General features: G+C 41.5%; 1 protein-coding gene across 2 annotated transcripts; it reads right to left on the bottom strand.

Moving 5' to 3' along the window:
• Window positions 1–4925: 4925 nt before the first annotated feature.
• LOC110503505 (uncharacterized) lies at window positions 4926–16168 on the bottom strand. Of its 2 annotated transcripts, XM_021581844.3 has the most exons (14): window positions 15950–16168; window positions 14806–14926; window positions 14673–14705; window positions 13981–14038; window positions 13571–13713; window positions 13286–13420; window positions 12751–12941; window positions 12618–12649; window positions 12173–12279; window positions 11396–11496; window positions 10606–10835; window positions 6916–7238; window positions 6735–6794; window positions 4926–6599 (listed from the first exon to the last, which is right to left on the bottom strand). In XM_021581844.3, exons 2-14 carry the CDS (start codon window positions 14843–14845, stop codon window positions 6319–6321), a joined length of 1734 nt encoding a protein of 577 aa, XP_021437519.3. In that variant the 5' UTR covers window positions 14846–14926; window positions 15950–16168; the 3' UTR covers window positions 4926–6318. The 2 variants fall into 2 exon arrangements, with proteins under 2 accessions (XP_021437519.3, XP_090074248.1); XM_090218122.1 differs by lacking the exon at window positions 14806–14926 and having other exon boundaries at window positions 15950–16161.
• Window positions 16169–19563: the final 3395 nt, after the last annotated feature.

Below are 19563 nucleotides of genomic sequence, written 5' to 3'. Positions count from 1 at the left end.
AATCAATAAACACGCACACTAACATGTGGGAAACAGAGGGTTAAATAATGAACATGTAATTGGGGAATAGAAACCAGGTGTGTAGAAAACAAAGACAAAACAAATGGAAAATGGCAAGTGGATCGGCGATGGCTAAAAGACCGGTGACGTCGACCGCCGAACGCCGCCCCGAACAAGGAGAGGGACCGACTTCGGCGGAAGTCGTGACAACATAGGCGTACAAGAGGCCCGTTATCAGCAACCATCACGCCTGTGTTCCAATGGCATGTTGGGTTAGCTAGTCCAAGTTGATCATTTTAAAAGGCTAACTGATCATTAGAAAAACCCTTTTGCAATGTAGTACAGTACTTAGAGTTCACCATGTACACTTGTTTGTGGGTTCATGATGCAATTTGTCTCCACAAGACAGAGCACATGGATAAGGCCATGTGGATTTTATTTTGGTGGACTAGATATTCTACTAAGACTTTTTCCAACTGTTGTTCTGACTTTTTTGTGTGCAAATAAATGTAAAGACAGAAAAGACTAAATACTACAGCAAATTTCTTATTTGACATTTCCTCCTCGTTTCCTCTCCATAACTGGTCCAGGGTCTATTATGTCGATGACAGATACAAATCAGGCGCGTAACTCACGGAGTCGACAAAATGCGTTTCAAAAATCGGCAAAGACAAAAATAATGTAAACAAAAACTTTTTTAAAAGACATTTATAGTACAATATTACAGACAATGGGAATGTTGATCACAGATCACAGCAGTGATTGACTGAGGGTATGATGCAGGTGTAATGTGGTGCGTGTTGGTGGCAGGGAAGTCAGGCGCAGGAGAATGAACTTGGTTAAAAAACGGAGCTGTTTTAATAAACATCAAAACCCCCGAAAACCAGAATATACAAAATAACAAATAGAGGGTTCAAATAGAGGGTTCAAAAACCCGTCGCACAACAGAATAACAATAAACACCTACATACAAACAATCTCAGACAAGGACATGAGGGGAAACAGAGGGTTAAATACACAACATGTCATTGATGGGATTGGAACCAGGTGTGTAGGAAGACTAGACAAAACCACTGGGAAATGAAAAATGGATCAATGATGGCTAGAAGGTCGGTGACTCCCCGAACAAGGAGAAGGACCGACTTCGGCGAATGTCATGGCAGCATGAGTTGAGGTGTTCAGAGGCTTGACCAGTGCGCATGACATGATTTGACTGGGAAGACAAAAAACAATTACACAACACACTACACAGTTAAACAAAAGATCTAAGAATGAGTTAGTCTAAGCAACGAGTAAAATCATTGTATAATAATGTGATTGTGTTTGTGATTGACTCTACATACATTAATGAGACGCAATTGATAAGGGTACTCACAGTACTTGGAGAGGAAACATTAAATGTAACAGTGGATGAGCGGGCACATGAGACATGGCTTCAGTTCATGTCAGAAGAAAGTTGACAATGGTAGTGGAGTGGAGTAGTCATCAACTCTTACTCAGGGAACAAGAGGGGACTTCGCTGGAAATACAAATAGCAGATACATTCCATTGCAGCTGCACCATCGTAGGTTTGGACAACGAGTTTCTCTATGAACTTAGACATCTCAAAATTCATCAAGTCAAACAGACTGTCAAAGTATCCCAAGAAGCATTCCTGACTAAAGCCCTGATCATCCACATACCTGACAACTGCAAACAGACTGGTGACATCATAGGTCCCAGAGCAGTGGGGCAATTTTTACCCTCTGGGGCCTGGAGTTTTTCCCCTTATGTTAATCTAACTACGAAAACTCTGGACCCTATAAAGTATGACAGTGATTAATCAGTTGTTAAAAGGTTTTATATGGGCTGGGATGAGACAAGTTTTCCTAGTCGGGTCATATGGTTTAAAAAACTCCTGGGCTTGGGGGGGGATGAAAACCCGTCAAACTGCAGCTACCTTATATTTGTTCATATTAATTATATTTAGACTAGATAAGGAGGGGGATTTCTTCTACCCAGACAACTGATAGGCAATAGAACTCACAGGTCTGAGCTTGCTTTATGCAGGCCTATGCAACTGTAGGCCTTACATAACATTTACTGACATCTGTCATCACTATTATGTTGACTGCTTAATTCCAGTGAATCATTTTGGATTAAAAACATATAGGCAGCCTAGCCAGCCCAATTTTGAATATTAACTACATTTGATCACATTCTCTCCGGGCACACAATAGGACTATTAATAAATACATAACGTTACCAATTAGTTACCCTGACCAGATGGACAGGGCGCATAGGCTTTATGCAGCTGGTCTAATTAGTAGCCTACAGTTGATCAGACTGAAAAATAGTCTCGTTTTCATCCCATACAGCAAGTCAGATCTGTAATGTTTTGGTGTAGCATAGGCTGCTGCAACCTTTATGTCATTTGTTTTTTCTTGTGTCTGTCCGGAGTGATTTTGTGTTATCTTTGCTAAATAAATACTGGAGGAAAGTGGAAAGCCTACTTGAGGGTGTCACTAGACAGATGCAACCTCAGAGATGAAATACAATGGCGTACAATGACGTACAATTCCAAACACCAAAAGGACATATTTCGTTACTTAGTCTCCACCTTGCTAAAAAGGGAACCAAGGGAGAGGACAATCTCCCCCAAGGCCCAAAGAGGGGGTGAATGACACTGACAATGTGGAGAAAAGTGATTGGTTCCCCATTACTCACACCATACCTTCACATGCTTCATATTAGAGACACATTTCCTTTGCCCTAGTCTCTTTTTGATTTTCTGCATAGCAACAGGGACATTTGATAGACAAGCCTGACTTTTCCCCTCTCTGGGCCCCATGGCCCATGTGGGGAAGGAAGTGCAGCTGCTAACACAAAGGGAGACATTCTAATAAGAGTTCAACAGTTCAACCATATATGCATATCCTGCAGATAAGACATCTTAATTATCCATGTTACTTAGCTAATTCTGATTCTCCTACCACAGTACCCCAGAGAATGAAAGGGGTTCTTCAACAAAAAGTCCACAACATTTGTCAGCTTTGGCCATTCCACCATTCTGGTGGAGAAAACTGCACACTCTCGCTGGTAGCTAGCTAGCTACTGAAGTTATAGCAAGCAAATTTAAATAAATTGCACTCTGGACACAAAAATAAAGTTATAAAATGAAAATACCTCCGTCTCCTGTCATTTGAAAAAACTCATTTAAATTGAATAAAATCCCAAAAATGCTCAACACTTTTCACTCTTAATCTCTATCCAACAATGTCACCAAGCTTTTCATTACATAGAACCCCCATAATGCTCTGTGGCAATATCCCAGTACAACTCATTAGATTAATTCTCTGATCGTAATTCTAATATTGGATGGACAGCATGTCAGTTCATACTGCAAAAGCTTTGATTGGAGGACATCCTCCAACCAGAAGTGGTCATAATTACCATGTATGTCTATTGAAGGGGGTGAGGCCTATGAACCTCCTAGGTTTTGTATTGAAGTCAATTGTTACGTACGCCTCTTGGAGGGAACGCAACACCCTGCTACACTCAACTCCACGTGGAGTGAAAGAGGTATGTGATTGTAGGTATGGGTAAGGATGACAGACAGAATATTATCATTTACAGGGAATTTATTTCCTTAACACAGTAATTGTGGGGAAAAGGGTCTGGAGGTGCTGCGGCTAGTTCTTGCTGTCACTTGTCCTTGGCAGGCAGCCAGTCTTCGAAGAGGGGCCTAAATTTGACTTAAGCTGGTTATCGTCTTGTTGCCTCCGTTTTGGAACATGGCCAAAAGCAGACTAAAGAGGGGAGGAGGCAGGATGAAAAAGCAAAAACAAAGGTTAATTAATTTTCAATAACATGCACCTGGTTTAGTTAAAGTTATTTCACCACATCAAGGTACAAGCCTCACATTTGAATTAAGTCCTTATTTTTTCAGTTGGTCTCCAACCTGCTGTGTAATGGGCTCTGGGACACTTCTGCCATATTACTTACACAAATCTAGAACCTCCAGATATGTCAACCCTAACTAGAAACCAATGTCCAATTCCAAACCAACCCTGGCCTAGTTTGAATTGGACACAAAAGAGTAATGGCTAGTGATAAGGGATAAGAACCAGTAATGAAGTGGGCAACTGAACAGTTAATTAGTCAATAAAAAAATTTGCTTGCGATAAATACATTTACTACACAAATGTAAACATTCACATCCAATTCGAGCAAGTTTTAAATATTTACCAGAAAGCAGACTCATTCAGCTCACAGACAATATACAAATGGGAAAATATAAAATGTACGTGCTTACAAACAATACCTGCAATACAAGACAGTTACATGTGCTATATACTTAAACCAATTTACTAACAACAACTTATTTTCACACAGCCAATGTCTGCAAGAAAACACACTATACAAATATAAAAACATTAGTACAACATTTAGGTTATTTACAGTAACTTACAATTTACAACAAGAAGTAATGTAATAAAACACCTAAGGTCTTGAGGGGTCCACCCCTAACATTTAATGTGTTCGAGAGAAGATTGCTTTATTCTTCAAAGTCTATGTAATACAGTATGCAGATTTTCATATTTGTAAGAATACTGACAAACACAGTCTGTAGTATTGACCTCTGCTGTGCAATTTGTTTTTATATAATCAACCATTACAAAACAACTTATCAATGTAAAATTAAAATTTTGACACTTACCGATCATGTGCCGTGGTGGAATAACTTTGATGGGTCTTCAACTCCGGCCCCACGGGCTTCAACCTCATTGTGTAAAGGTGTACCCTGAGGAAAAGCATGGCTCATGGCGACCCAACTTCCAGTTTCAGGCAACGTCACTTCTGTCTGAGGTCACCTCAGATTCAGTCAGTTGTGATGAACCAGGCGGTTATCAACTACATAATAAGCAATCCGTCTCATTTCTACATAGTTTCACAATACTTTATTCATTAACATACTCTGCTCATTGACCCAGTGCCCTGGGATGTTATTGCATTGGTGGAACAAGTCTCAGAGGCAACTTGTAGGAGTGGGCGAGCATGTAACGACCTGCTGCCCCCCCCCCCACCACAAATCACTTCACAGACAGGTTTACTCCTACGCTGTTAGTGTCACGTAGAACAACTTAACTTTCAATTAAGAAATAGCTTCAGTATGGAATTGAAGGAGGGAATCGAAGACAATACAATTGCATTAACATTAAAGGAACTTTTGTCATAAACAGAAAACACCACCCAGACAAACATCATAAAATATGGCTTATCCTGAGATATGACTCCTTGAGAGACCATAAAACGGTGGTCGATTTTTGTAAGCAAATAAAAAAATAACTTAAACATCTATTGATAACATAAAAAGGGGCAATCTGTGATAGCTACTGTATATACATTTTTTGACTTTTAAATGAATGACATACAAATTGTTTCTTGAAGAATATAACACATGACTCATTTGCTTAGTTCAACTGTCCTACCCCATCAGAACCAAAATTTCCTTTGGTTTGAAAGTTGGCTTCTTACACCCTTTGTTGCCGTTATGAATTCTTTACAGTCACGTTTTTTTTTCAGGACACTGTCATGATGCTTGATGGCCATCCTGTCACTTTACTTGGACTAAGAAAATTCACTTTAATGACCATGTCAAGAGGCATTATGACCATCGTAATTATATAAGCCAGATACGCTTTACATACCCTTATATCAGTCAAAAAAAAAAAAGAGGGTGCCTTGTCCTGCTCTTGAAGTCTGCTCCTACATTCATCCCAGTCATCAGCAACAGAGCATTGGGGTATGGGCATGTGTGTCATCAATGTGTGCATAATCACAATGATAATTTAATATGGTCAATTAAAAAAATATATACAGTGTGTGCATATATATATATATTAGCATAAACATACTGTTGACATGTAGGCTATGGTGTAATGGAATGTTTTGTCTGGTGTGGTAGTTTGTGTTGGTTTTGACACTTATGTAGGTGCCATAACCAGCCATAAAATAACTACCGTAGTAGGCTGTGTGTGTTTTTGCGCTCTTTTGTTGGTGTCGTAAGCCATGAAATAACTACCGTAGTAGGTTGTGTGTTTTTACACTCTTATGTAGGTGTCATAACCAGCGATAAAATAATTCAATATACGTCACAACAAGTTTAAATATATGTCATGAAAGTGTTATGACCATATCAGAAACGTTATGACAGCTGTTATGACATATTATGAAATGGACATGACTGTGTCACTGGGTGTCAAGTAAAATGTTTCTGCTTTTTTTGTGCCATTATTTATAAACAAACACTTTATACCCTCAACATGGTTAAATGTATCATTTTGAGCACCTGGAGAGGATGGAATGGAGAGGGGAGGGATGGTCGCTGAGATCAGAGATTACGTTTATGGTGTCTGAGAAATGTCTTGTTTTCACCCAGAGGTAAGTGTTGCCTGGCACCAATTCAGGAGAGCTGCAGTGGTCGGGTAATGTGAGGTAGTGAGGGGAAGGCAGAGCGTTGACATGGCCACGCGAGGCCTGCATGGACATGACGTTCACCATCACGATGGATCGCGTTTTCTTCTTCACAGACACACTCTCCACTGTCCCTAGCAGAACTGGACACACACAATTTAGATCAGCGTTGTGCTTCCCTTAAAAGTAGATTCAATTGCTTCCTAAAGGTTCTTGCTAAAGGCCGAAGTATTGAGTCATGTTTCCTTTCATCCTGTGCTTCAAACTGGAGGGCTTACCTTTGTTGTCACATAACTTTTCCGTCTTCAGGTCCCCCAGTGGTAGAATCCTGAGAAGTCCTGAGGATAGTGAACAACAGTCTAATCAAATGGGCTAAAACAGAGACAGGTCCCTGTCTGGATTCTATCAAAACACACCCAAATGGGAGTCAGGTTCAGAGTGTATCCTGTTCCCACTGACCTGGAATCATGTTCATGCTGGTGGTGTTTCGTTCAGTCCTTGGGTGCAGGACTCCCGCACAGCAAGACCACAGGGAGGAGTTGGGGTAGCGGTGCCCACAGCAGGTGAACCCTAGCTGGGTAGGGTAGAGCAGGTCTAGTCCTGGGGCAGAGCAGCAGGTGGAGCCGGCCTCCATCAGGATATTCCCACAGCACTGGGCATCCTCTGAGAGCCTGTCCTGAACCTGCAGGTTGTACAGAGTATCTGCACAGCACTTCATCTGGCCACTGCTGGGGTCGTAGGCCTTCCCTCCGCAGCAGGACATGTTCCCCAACCTGCGGTGTCTGTGCAGAGAAAGATATTTGACCTCCCAATACCAAAAGAGCCTATATCTCTCAGATTTTGGTGCCTATTGTGCTGTCATGTCGGGTGAACGTGGCTGGGTCTTTCAGCATGACAATGATCCCAAACACACCGCCCGGGCAACGAAGGAGTGGCTTTGTAAGAAGCATTTCAAGGTCCTGGAGTGGCCTAGCCAGTCTCCAGATCTCTATCCCATAGAAAATCTTTGGAGGGAGTTGAACGTCCGTGTTGCCCAGCAACAGCCCCAAAACATCACTGCTCTAGAGAAGATCTGCATGGAGGAATGTGCCAAAATACCAGCAACAGTGTGGGAAAACCTTGTGAAGACTTACAGAAAACGTTTGACCTCTGTCATTGCCAACAAAGGGTATATAACAAAGTATTGAGATAAACTTTTGTTATTGACCAAATACTTGTTTTCCACCATAATTTGCAAATAAATTCATAAAAAATCCTACAATGTGATTTTCTGGATTTTTTTTCTCATTTTGTCTGTCATAGTTGAAGTGTACCTATGATGAAAATTACAGGCCTCTCATCTTTTTAAGTGGGAGAACTTGCACAATTGGTGGCTGACTAAATACTTTTTTGCCCCACTGTATATACAGTGCTTTGCAAAAGCATTCATCCCTCTGTGTTTTTACCTTTTTGTTGCATTACAACCTGTAATTTAAATGGATTTTTATTTGGATTTCAAGTAATGGACATACTCAAAATAGTTCAAATTGGTGAAGAGAAATGAAAAAGTACATTTTCAAAAGAATTATACAAAAAAAAAAAAGGAAAAGTGGTGCGTGCATATGTATTCACCCCCTTGCTATGAAGCCCTTATATAAGATCTGGTACAACCAATTACCTTCAGAAGTCACATCGTTTGTTAAACAAAGTCCACCAGTGTGCATTCTAAGTGTCATATGATCTGTCACATGATCTCAGTATATATACACCTGTTCTGAAAGTCCCCAGAGTCTGCAACACCACTAAGCAACGGGCACCACCAAGAAAACGGCACCATGAGGACCAAGGAGCTCTCCAAACAGGTCAGGGACAAAGTTGTGGATAAGTATAGATCAGGGTTGGGCTAGAAAAGAAATAGCTGAAACTTTGAACATCCCACGGAGCTCCATTAAATCCATTATTTAAAAATGGAAAGAATACGGCACCCCAAAAAACCTGTCAAGAGAGGGCCGCCCACCAAAACTCACAGAGGCAAGGAGGGCATTAATCAGAAAGGCAACAAAGAGACCAAAGATAACCCTGAAGGTGCTACAAAGCTCCACAACGGAGATTGGAGTGTCTGTCCATAGGAAGCCGAACACTCCACAGAGCTGGGATTTATGGAAGAGCGACCAGAGAAAAGACATTGCTTAAAGAAAAAAATAATCAAACACGTTTGTTGTTCGCCAAAAGGCATGTGGGAAACTCCCAAAACATATAGAAGGTACTCTGGTCAGATAAGACTAAATTGTAGCTTTTTGGACATCAAGGAAAATGCTATGTCTGGAGCAAACCCAACACCTCTCATCACCCCGAGAACGCCACCCCCACAGTGAAGCATTGTGGTGGCAGCATTATGCTGTCGGGATGTTTTTAATTGGCAGGGACTGGGAAACTGGTCAGACTTGAAGGAATGATGGATGGTGCTAAATATAGGGAAATTCTTGAGGTTAACCTGTTTCAGTCTTCCAGAGATTTGAATCTGGGATGGAGGTTCACCTTCCAGCAGGGCAATAAACCTAAGCATACTGCTAAAACAAATTTCAGACCCCAATCCAATTGAGAATCTGTGGTATGACTTGCTGTACAACAGCTTCAAGGAGCTGGAGCAGATTTGCCTTGAAGAATGGGCAAAAATCCCAGTGGCTAGATGTGCCAAGCTTATTTTTTATTTTACCTTTATTTAACTAGGCATGTCAGTTAAGAACAAATTCTTATTTTCAATGACGGCCTAGGAACAGTGGGTTAACTGCCTGTTCAGGGCAGAACGACAGATTTGATTTGCATCATGCTGTGGGGGTACTTTGCTGCAGGAGGGACTGGTGTACTTCACAAAATAGATGGCTTCATGAGGAGAGAAAATTATGCGGATATATTGAAGCAACATCTCAAGACATCAGTCAGGAAGTTGAAGCTTGGTCACACATGGGTCTTCCAAATGGACAATGAGCCAAAGCACATTTCCAAAGTTGTGGCAAAATGGCTTAAGGACAACAAAGTCAAGGTATTGGAGTGGCCATCACAAAGTCCTGACCTCAATCCTGTAGAAAATATGTGGGCAGAACTGAAAAAGCGTGTGCGAGCAAGGAGGCCTACAAACATGATTCAGTTACACCTGCTCTGTCAGGAGGAATGGGCCAAAATTCACCCAACTTATTGTGGGAAGCTTGTGGAAGGCTTACAGGAAAGGTTTGACCCAAGTTAAACAATTTAAAAGCAATGCTACCAAATACTAATTGAGTGTATGTACATTTCTGACCCACAAGGAATGTGATGAAAGAAATAAAAGCTGAAATAAATAGTTCTCTACTATTATTATGACATTTCACATTCTTAAAATAAAGTGTTGCTCCTAACTGACCTAAGAGGGAATTTTTACTGTGATTAAATGTCAGGAATAGTGAACAAGAGGTTGTACCCCAATTTTATTTATTCTCATTAATATTAACAACTTTATGTTGACTGTTGGATGGAGACTGAAATAAATATAGAGAACAGCAATAATTTTTATCTTGGTGTTGACAGCGCACATTGTGCCTTTGGATTTCTGAACTAATGTTGTATGTACAACAAACTTGTATGTTTGAGGAATTTTAATTTTGGGACTTCTGTTTTGAATTTGGCACCCTGCAATTTCACTGGCTGTTGTTGTACCAGAGAGGTTAAACTTTTTTTTAAATTTAAAAAAAAAATGTTTCATACCTTGAAATCAGAGACAAAAAAATACACATGGCTCATAATTAGAATCACCTTTTCCTTCTTCTGCATGAAATTGAGCAAACTCGGTGCATGTTAGGATATCACCTGTGGCTCAGGAGCCGGCAGCCTTGCTGGGTGGTCGAATTGGCCCCTACACCCTCGATAATGTTCACTCCCTCAGCTTTGAGACACTTAGAGGAGGTGTGTGTTAACGTGCAAATGGAGGGGTGAGGGGAAGGGAGTGATTTGGGATTCAGCCACAGAGTCAAAACAATAGTAGATTCAAACGCGTCACTCACAACTGATGTCATAGTTAGCCCTTAGGGACTCTGAACTGGGCTTGCAGACAGTGATAACCCCACCCATGTATTTGGGATAAACTGCCTGGCTAGGTTCAACTACCTACAGTTTTCACCCTACAGAGCAACTCACTTGTGTCCGCTGCAGCAGATTTCATCCTGAGGGTCGTAAGTCTCTTCTCCACAGCAGTGTTTGCCTAGATTGTTGAGATGAACACGTGACTCACACACAATTTCACGGGATGGCAGATACAAGTGGCCACCTGGGGAGCACTGGTGCCCAGCCTCCACCCCACGGTGCAACGTCTGGTTACAGCACAGCACCCCTCGGTCCTCTACACCATATGGAGTTGTACCGCAGCACTGGGAGAGAGACACACACACACACACACACCAGTCAGCAGGGTATCAACACACACAAAACATGAATAATAGACACAAATACAGACATTAAATACAAACAATTTCATGCAAACACACCATAGCATGTGCATTCCCTAAATTCACACACAATCATAAAATAGTCCTTGTTACTGGCAAATCATGGGGCAGATTTTCTCCCTGATACACTTTTAGATCAAACAGCACTCTAGGACTTTGGCTTGGAGTATAGGACACCCACTTCCAACTGGGGCCCTGTCTAAACATTCTGAGCGAACTGAAATGGGTCTGTGGACAACATCTAGTTTCAGCCTTGTCTTATAATGCCGCTTTGAGTTATTTTGACCATTTAAAAAATACACAGAAACATCCCTGTAGTGTACAGCATTGTCTTCATGCCTTGACCAACAACTACTCAACAGAGAGATTTAGCTGTTTAACTTCAATTTGACTGAGATGAGAATTAAACCTAACGTAGTGGAGGATGTTCAATGAACTAGGCTTTAGCTGTAGGCCTTAGGTCTGTGGGTTAATGGACTCACCAGGTTTTTTCCGAGCACCCTATTGGACAACCTCCCGGCACAGCAGGTCTTGTTGTCTGGATTGTAAACCTGAGAGCTACAGCCAGCATCATCGTGGAGACCTGGTTAGAGAGATGGGAAGGAGGAAGGACAGAGATGGTGATGATGATCAGATCAAGAATGGTAAATGATTTGTCTAACCTGGCAGCGTATACTGTTCATACGGTAAAATCAGCATCAGCATGACTGCTGAACAAAACTGGTCATCTGTTAGAAAATAGACTCCTCTTTCAACTACATACTGTATTTGGTGCATTATGGACATTATATATATATATATATATATATATACACACACACACACACACACACATATATACACACACATCCATACATACACACACATCCATATATACACACACATCCATATACACATCCATATACATACACACACACACACACACACACATATAAATACATAGACACCTATATTATTGAAATCTCAGTGAATGCATTTCCAATTTCTCCATTGCGTGTGCTTCTCTGTCTTAAATGTTTATAAAGAATAAAGACCATACAAAGATAAAAACCCAGTCAAATAAAGTGTGGGGGGGGGGGGGGGGGAGAACCCTCCTCGTTATCGACAGTAGGTTCAGTGTTTACCCAGATTCCAGCTCTAAGATACCATCAGTAAATAAGCGGCCAGGAAGTCGTGCTCTGGGACCCAGACAAAAATGACCTGTCCCCCCCCCTCCCACACACACACACACACTAGTAGGACACTTTATGTTGTCTCACCTGGGGTGTGGCTGCGTGTTCCCGCAGAGGTCTGGAGGTGGGAGTGAGGATGCCCCTGGCGAGATGTATGGTTCACACAGCAACCCTCGGGCCTCTCCCCTGGCATGCTGGAGGCATGTGGGGAAACAGACACACATGCACATAAAGACACACGTAAACAGACCATAAACCTACCAGTGTATATATATATATATACACACAAATACACACAGGCAAGCATAGTTAACTATTTGTTTAAACATAATCCATCATCATGTTTCTAATTATTCCACCACTCCTTGAAATCTATTATAGAACATTCAGAACAGCTGACATGTAGTGTGTTTTTTTGTGTGTTTTAAAATGGATGCCAACCCCACTGTGGCATTGAGCCATTAGACATCAAATACATTATTTTTAAAACCTGACTGTTAATTATATGGTTCAAGTCCAAATGCAACCTTACCAGTTTGGAGAACCCGCGTCAATTCCCCTGTACTGAAAAAAAAGAGAACAAAATACACACAAAGATGACAAACGATCATAATGTGAAGTTTCATTACAGCCATACAAAACCAGCAGGTTGGCTTTTTACTAACATTAGAACTTGTTGATGCACAGCAGCTTGCATTGAGAGGCTCTGGGGATAGTGTTTCAGAGCAGCAGCAGTGGCTTTGCTGGTCAAACTGGTGGTCTCCACAGCATCGGTGGTGACTGGACATTTTGGCCAGGACCTTCCTTCCTTTCAAAACATTTCCACAGCAAAGCTGGTGGTCTTCATCGTAAAGCTCTGTGGGACAGGTAATAATAATTGATCAGATTTACTGTTTAAAGTACAGAAGTGCTCTCAGGTGCAAAAGTGTTACAAGCTTGGCATTGTGAAGGGGAGGGTGTGAACATAGAAGCCGTGAAGTGCAGGTGGGAAAGGATGTTGTCACAGGGAGTCAGCATGAGAGAATTGGGAAACGTCTCCCAAACAGCTTTCGAAGTAGACAGACCTCTACAGGACAGTTTGAGAGCCAAGTCTAAAATGCACACGACCACCTCTGTTTATGCCTTTGTGAAGAATAAAACAAACAAAAATACATCATCAACGATGACAGCAAAGATGTCAATAGACCGGAACTCACTGACCTTTTCCACAACACTTGGCATGAGGTTGGGTCCTGGTTAGGATCCGTGAGTCACAACACAGCTGGTTGAGTGGGTCGTAGGGCCTACACCCACAGCAATCTGACACCAGCTGGCTCACATTCAGAGTTAACTGACCTGCAACGGTTTAATCACAGATAAACACACACACAGCGTATCAATTCAAACTTGGGAGGTGCTAAGAAAATAATGATTTCAACCCAGTTACCAGGTTTAAGTGAATAGATCTTGTGGGATACCGCTAGGAGACATGACCGTCTATATCACCTTGACAACAGGAAGCCTGGGTGAGGTTAAAGGCTCTGCTTCCACAGCAGGACAGTCCCGCCCCTTTATGCCGTACTCCTTCACAGCAGGTGAAATCTAGACCGCTATAATTAACCCTGCCGCAGACGTGATCTCTGGGAGACCTGAAAGGCAGAGGCTCATCTTCATGTCTAGAGGGCATTTATCTTCATCTATATGAAGCACATAAACTAGACATAGACAAACTGGAATCACAATGCACACACATACAGTTACATCATGATGACACGTCTTAATTAAAGAAAGGTAGTAGGATGAAGTTGCCCCTAAACACTGTTCTAAGGTCAGTTTTGCATATCCCCACTAAAGATCTGGGCCCAAGGGCAGCTTCTAACCAGAGCAGAGATAATAATGGCACTTGCTATACTCACGTGCCGTAGAACTTCCCAGCATGGACGGAGACTGGAATTCCAAAAGGATTGATCTGCCCTGTGAGACAAGTAACATCCCCACATCAAGACAATGTCCTGGCTACGTATTCTGTGAAAAGCTCTCTCAGCTCATGCTATTATTCTAAGTGTGATATTTGCAAAACACTAAGAAAATATTGTAACTGTAAATCACTTTACAGTAAAAAATTATAATAATTTAATGTTTTAAAATAGCATTTTACAACTGTCTATCTCAGTGACTGAAGTTGATAGAATTATCTCCATGTGTTTTATCCTATGATAAAATGCCTGAAGAACTAAGTACTATCAGGAAGCAACAAAGAGGAGCCCACACTACAATACCATCTCTGCTGTATACTGTACACACATCAATCTGAGAGGCAGAGTAGTATCCCACACTACAATACCATCTCTGCTGTATACTGTACACACATCAATCTGAGAGGCAGAGTAGTATCCCACATTACAATATCATCTCTGCTTTATACTGTACACACATCAATCTGAGAGGCAGAGTAGTATTCCACATTACAATATCATCTCTGCTGTCTACTGTACACACATCAATCTGAGAGGGAGAGTAGTAGCCCACACAGCCCTACACTTCTCAACAGCTGGCCACATTTAATTCATACAAACAGATGCAAGAGATGACAGTGCTTTCCACTTACCATGTGCGCTGTAGCAGGGTAGAGTCAGAAGAACTGCACAAATGAAACATACAAATGTTAAGGACAGGAAGTTCAGAGATTGTACACACAAATTCTATCAAATGTGCAGAGTTTGACAGTGATGGTCACATACCAAACATCAGTAGTGGAGTGTTCATGGTGTTTCTTTCCATAAAGCAATCTCATTCATAGATGGAAGCTTAAGATGCACTGAGATAAGTAGTCCAATTCAGCTCCACCTACAAGCACCACCCCTGACAACAATATCCAATTACCTTACCATCCCAAAATATCCATAGTATAGCATTAATATGTCGTATGAGTCATTGTTTGGCTGGGACCTGCTTTTCCAGTGGCAGTTGGTGAAAGTGGAAAAAGGGATCATTGCCACATTTTTGAAAACGTCAAAATACTTTAAGAGCCACTCATGTTCTTCCTTAACTCGATTTAATGTCGCTACAGATGGCTGTATCAGACCGCTGTTATTATATATCTTAGCACCTCTACTTCCCGCGGCTGTGGATACAAGTGTATAGCCGGCTGCATACATTCCCTTTAGATGGTGAGAGGAAACGACTCAATATTGCCATCTGCTGGCCTTTGGGGTAACACTGGCAACAGTGTACAGACCACTGATTGAGATTGTTCTCACATTAAACGTCTTCTCCTGGTATGGGAAGCTCTCAGTCAGGAACATGAGTAAACTGGAACAAGGTGTCTATCAGGCCAGCAGAACAATCTGCAGTGAACAGCCACAACTCCAAGAAATGTACACACACAAAGAAAGCACTCCAGGGCTTCAGCGTCAACACCCACCCACAGCACACATCCTTCAAAATGCTGCCGTCCGGTCGCCAGTACTTCATTTCTAAATCTCGGGGTGTGGGGGTGGAAAAATGCACTTTATAAAAGAGGATTGTGCACATACCATCGCATTTGCGTAGTGGCACAGAGTAAGCCTAGAGCAGAGGAGCGCACAGAAGATGTACACACGGGGAACATGTTTAGTAGCCTAGGGTCTGCGAAAATGTTTGCCTTTATAAACACATGTCATGCAACTCTACGTCATTTAACATGACTAGAGACTTAAGCGGAATCTTTTTTTCAATACATCAGAAATGACAGGCTACTTTGACACTGTCAACTTGACTTGGATAAAAACGACCTCGTCTGGAATCGATCAATATCATAGGCAGACGAGTGGAGACACACAGTATAGAACAATATGAGGAGGAAATTAGTGTCCAAAAAAAAAAGTTATAGTTCCACTGACTCACCCAATGATGAGTACTTTGTAACACAGTGCTATTCGCTCCATAGACCCATTTGGAAGTTAATCAAATATTTTGACCGACAGACAGATTAGTCTTCTCTTTTCAGCAGCAGCCATTTGCTTTCCAACCTGTGTTTAGTGTTTTCCCGTGATTGTATTTGAAATCATTACTGTGAAATGATTTAGCTGCGTGCTGTTCATTGACAGTCGTGACGCAAAAATCAGCTGATTGATATTAGGTGGCTCCTGACTATAGGCTGTATATGCCTTGTGATTGGGCTACACACAATCCACAGCTAGATACATTTTTAAAAGCTATTGATCCTCTGTGGATAAATTATACTCTTTGGTATAGTAGGTTATTCTGAATTATTTCATTTATTTCTGTACAGACAGCAGTAGGCTAATTGTATCATTTTGGCAAATATATTTCAATTTATCAGGGGGTGATTCAGCGCCTTCAGCAACCTTCCCGTGGCTATTATTCTATAGGCCATCTGGGGAAATAAAATAGAATTAACTGCATATTAAATAATTGTAAAACAAATACCAAAAAAGAATGACTTGCAACATTGGAGGTATTAAAGTTACAGGCTCATGTCTATCAGAGCAGAGCAAGAGAGAGAGATCATATCTCATTCTAGTTCTGTGACAGGCACACTTCTCTCTCTTACCACTACAACAGCCAAGCGTTGGTCTCAAACAGGCTACAATGTTGCGTGGGCCGGGCTGGCCCAAAACTGATACATTCTTAGAATATCAAGTGTGGGCTAAAAATCTACATTTTCACAATACGTTTTGTTGGGGGGGTCAGGAGAATTGGCGATGAGGCAACTCAAAATTATTTCATTGCTTTTATTAGAATTGTTACAATGCAAACAGTGACAATTAATTTTCATGCCACGAGAGGTAGGCTACCGAATCCGGAACATAATAGACAATAAATCATGTTTTCTTATCTATTCTATCTTATCATACCAAACATTAGTAGTGTAGTGGTCATGGTGACTCTTTCCATAAAGATAGATAAAAGACGCAGTGAGATAAGTAGTCCATCACAACAATATCCAATTGGGTAGCCATCATACATACAGTGGGGCAAAAAAAAGTATTTAGTCAGCCACCAATTGTGCAAGTTATCCCACTTAAAAATATGAGAGAGGCCTGTAATTTTCATCATAGGTACACTTCATCTATGACAGACAAAATGTGACCAAAAAAATCCAGAAAATCACATTGTAGGATTTTTTATACATTTATTTGCAAATTATGGTGGAAAATAAGTATTTGGTCACCTACAAACAAGCAAGATTTCTGGCTCTCACAGACCTGTAACTTCTTCTTTAAGAGGCTCCTCTGTCCTCCACTCGTTATCTGTATTAATGGCACCTGTTTGAACTTGTTATCAGTATAAAAGACACCTGTCCGCAACCTCAAACAGTCACACTCCAAACTCCACTATGGCCAAGACCAAAGACACCAGAAACAAAATTGTAGACCTGCACCAGGCTGGGAAGACTGAATCTGCAATAGGTAAGCAGCTTGGTTTGAAGAAATCAACTGTGGGAGCAATTATTAGGAAATGGAAGACATACAAGACCACTGATAATCTCCCTCAAACTGGGGCTCCACGCAAGATCTCACCCCGTGGGGTCAAAATGATCACAAGAGCGGTGAGCAAAAATCCCAGAACCACATGGGGGGACCTAGTGAATGACCTGCAAAGAGCTGGGACCAAAGTAACAAAGCCTACCATCAGTAACACACTACGCCGCCAGGGACTCAAATCCTGCAGTGCCAGACGTGTCCCACTGCTTAAGCCAGTACATGTCCAGGCCCGTCTGAAGTTTGCTAGAGAGCATTTGGATGATCCAGAAGAAGATTGGGAGAATGTCATATTGAAACCAAAATATAACTTTTTGGTAAAAACTCAACTCGTCGTGTTTGGAGGACAAAGAATGCTGAGTTGCATCCAAAGAACACCATACCTACTGTGAAGCATGGGGGTGGAAACATCATGCTTTGGGGCTGTTTTTCTGCAAAGGGACCAGGACGACTGATCCGTGTAAAGGAAAGAATGAATGGGGCCATGTATTGTGAGATTTTGAGTGAAAACCTCCTTCCATCAGCAAGGGCATTGAAGATGAAACATGGCTGGGTCTTTCAGCATGACAATGATCCCAAACACACCGCCCGGGCAACGAAGGAGTGGCTTCGTAAGAAGCATTTCAAGGTCCTGGAGTGTCCTAGCCAGTCTCCAGATCTCAACCTCATAGAAAATCTTTGGAGGGAGTTGAAAGTCCGTGTTGCCCAGCAACAGCCCCAAAACATCACTGCTCGAGAGGAGATCTGCATGGAGGAATGGGCCAAAATACCAGCAACAGTGTGTGAAAACCTTGTGAAGACTTACAGAAAACGTTTGACCTCTGTCATTGCCAACAAAGAGTATATAACAAAGTATTGAGATAAACTTTTGTTGTTGACCAAATACTTATTTTCCATCATCATTTGCAAATAAATTCATTAAAAATCCTACAATGTGATTTTCTGGATTGTTTTTTCTCATTTTGTCTGTCTTAGTTGAAGTGTACCTATGATGAAAATTGCAGGCGCATCTCATCTTTTTAAGTGGGAGAATTGCACAATTGGTGGCTGACTAAATACTTTTTTGCCCCACTGTACATACAGTGCCTTGCGAAAGTATTCGGCCCCCTTGAACTTTGCGACCTTTTGCCACATTTCAGGCTTCAAACATAAAGATATAAAACTGTATTTTTTTGTGAAGAATCAACAACAAGTGGGACACAATCATGAAGTGGAACGACATTTATTGGATATTTCAAACTTTTTTAACATATCAAAAACTGAAAAATTGGGCGTGCAAAATTATTCAGCCCCTTTACTTTCAGTGCAGCAAACTCTCTCCAGAAGTTCAGTGAGGATCTCTGAATGATCCAATGTTGACCTAAATGACTAATGATGATAAATACAATCCACCTGTGTGTAATCAAGTCTCCGTATAAATGCACCTGCACTGTGATAGTCTCAGAGGTCCGTTAAAAGCGCAGAGAGCATCATGAAGAACAAGGAACACACCAGGCAGGTCCGAGATACTGTTGTGAAGAAGTTTAAAGCCGGATATGGATACAAAAAGATTTCCCAAGCATTAAACATCCCAGGGAGCACTGTGCAAGCGATAATATTGAAATGGAAGGGGTATCAGACCACTGCAAATCTACCAAGACCTGGCCGTCCCTCTAAACTTTCAGCTCATACAAGGAGAAGACTGATCAGAGATGCAGCCAAGAGGCCCATGATCACTCTGGATGAACTGCAGAGATCTACAGCTGAGGTGGGAGACTCTGTCCATAGGACAACAATCAGTCGTATATTGCACAAATCTGGCCTTTATGGAAGAGTGGCAAGAAGAAAGCCATTTCTTAAAGATATCCATAAAATGTGTTGTTTAAAGTTTGCCACAAGCCACCTGGGAGACACACCAAACATGTGGAAGAAGGTGCTCTGGTCAGATGAAACCAAAATTGAACTTTTTGGCAACAATGCAAAACGTTATGTTTGGCGTAAAAGCAACACAGCTCATCACACTGAACACACCAT

The sequence above is a fragment of the Oncorhynchus mykiss genome, chromosome 24, assembly GCF_057628025.1.
Source record: "Oncorhynchus mykiss isolate SJ-2025 chromosome 24, ASM5762802v1, whole genome shotgun sequence".
Classification (NCBI taxonomy): domain Eukaryota; kingdom Metazoa; phylum Chordata; class Actinopteri; order Salmoniformes; family Salmonidae; genus Oncorhynchus; species Oncorhynchus mykiss.
The sequence above is the reverse complement of the archived record's forward strand: the minus strand, read 5'-3'. Positions and strand labels throughout refer to the sequence as shown.

Excerpts from the sequence above, each read along its gene's own strand:
- LOC110503505 (XM_021581844.3), bottom strand. The coding sequence starts at position 14,845 with ATGGAAAGAAACACCATGAACACTCCACTACTGATGTTTG. Across the intron at positions 13,714-13,980 it reads GCTGGGAAGTTCTACGGCAC|GTCTCCCAGAGATCACGTCT; the intron begins GTGAGTATAGCA and ends TCTGCCTTTCAG. Across the intron at positions 12,650-12,750 it reads GTGCATCAACAAGTTCTAAT|TACAGGGGAATTGACGCGGG; the intron begins GTTAGTAAAAAG and ends CTTTTTTTTCAG.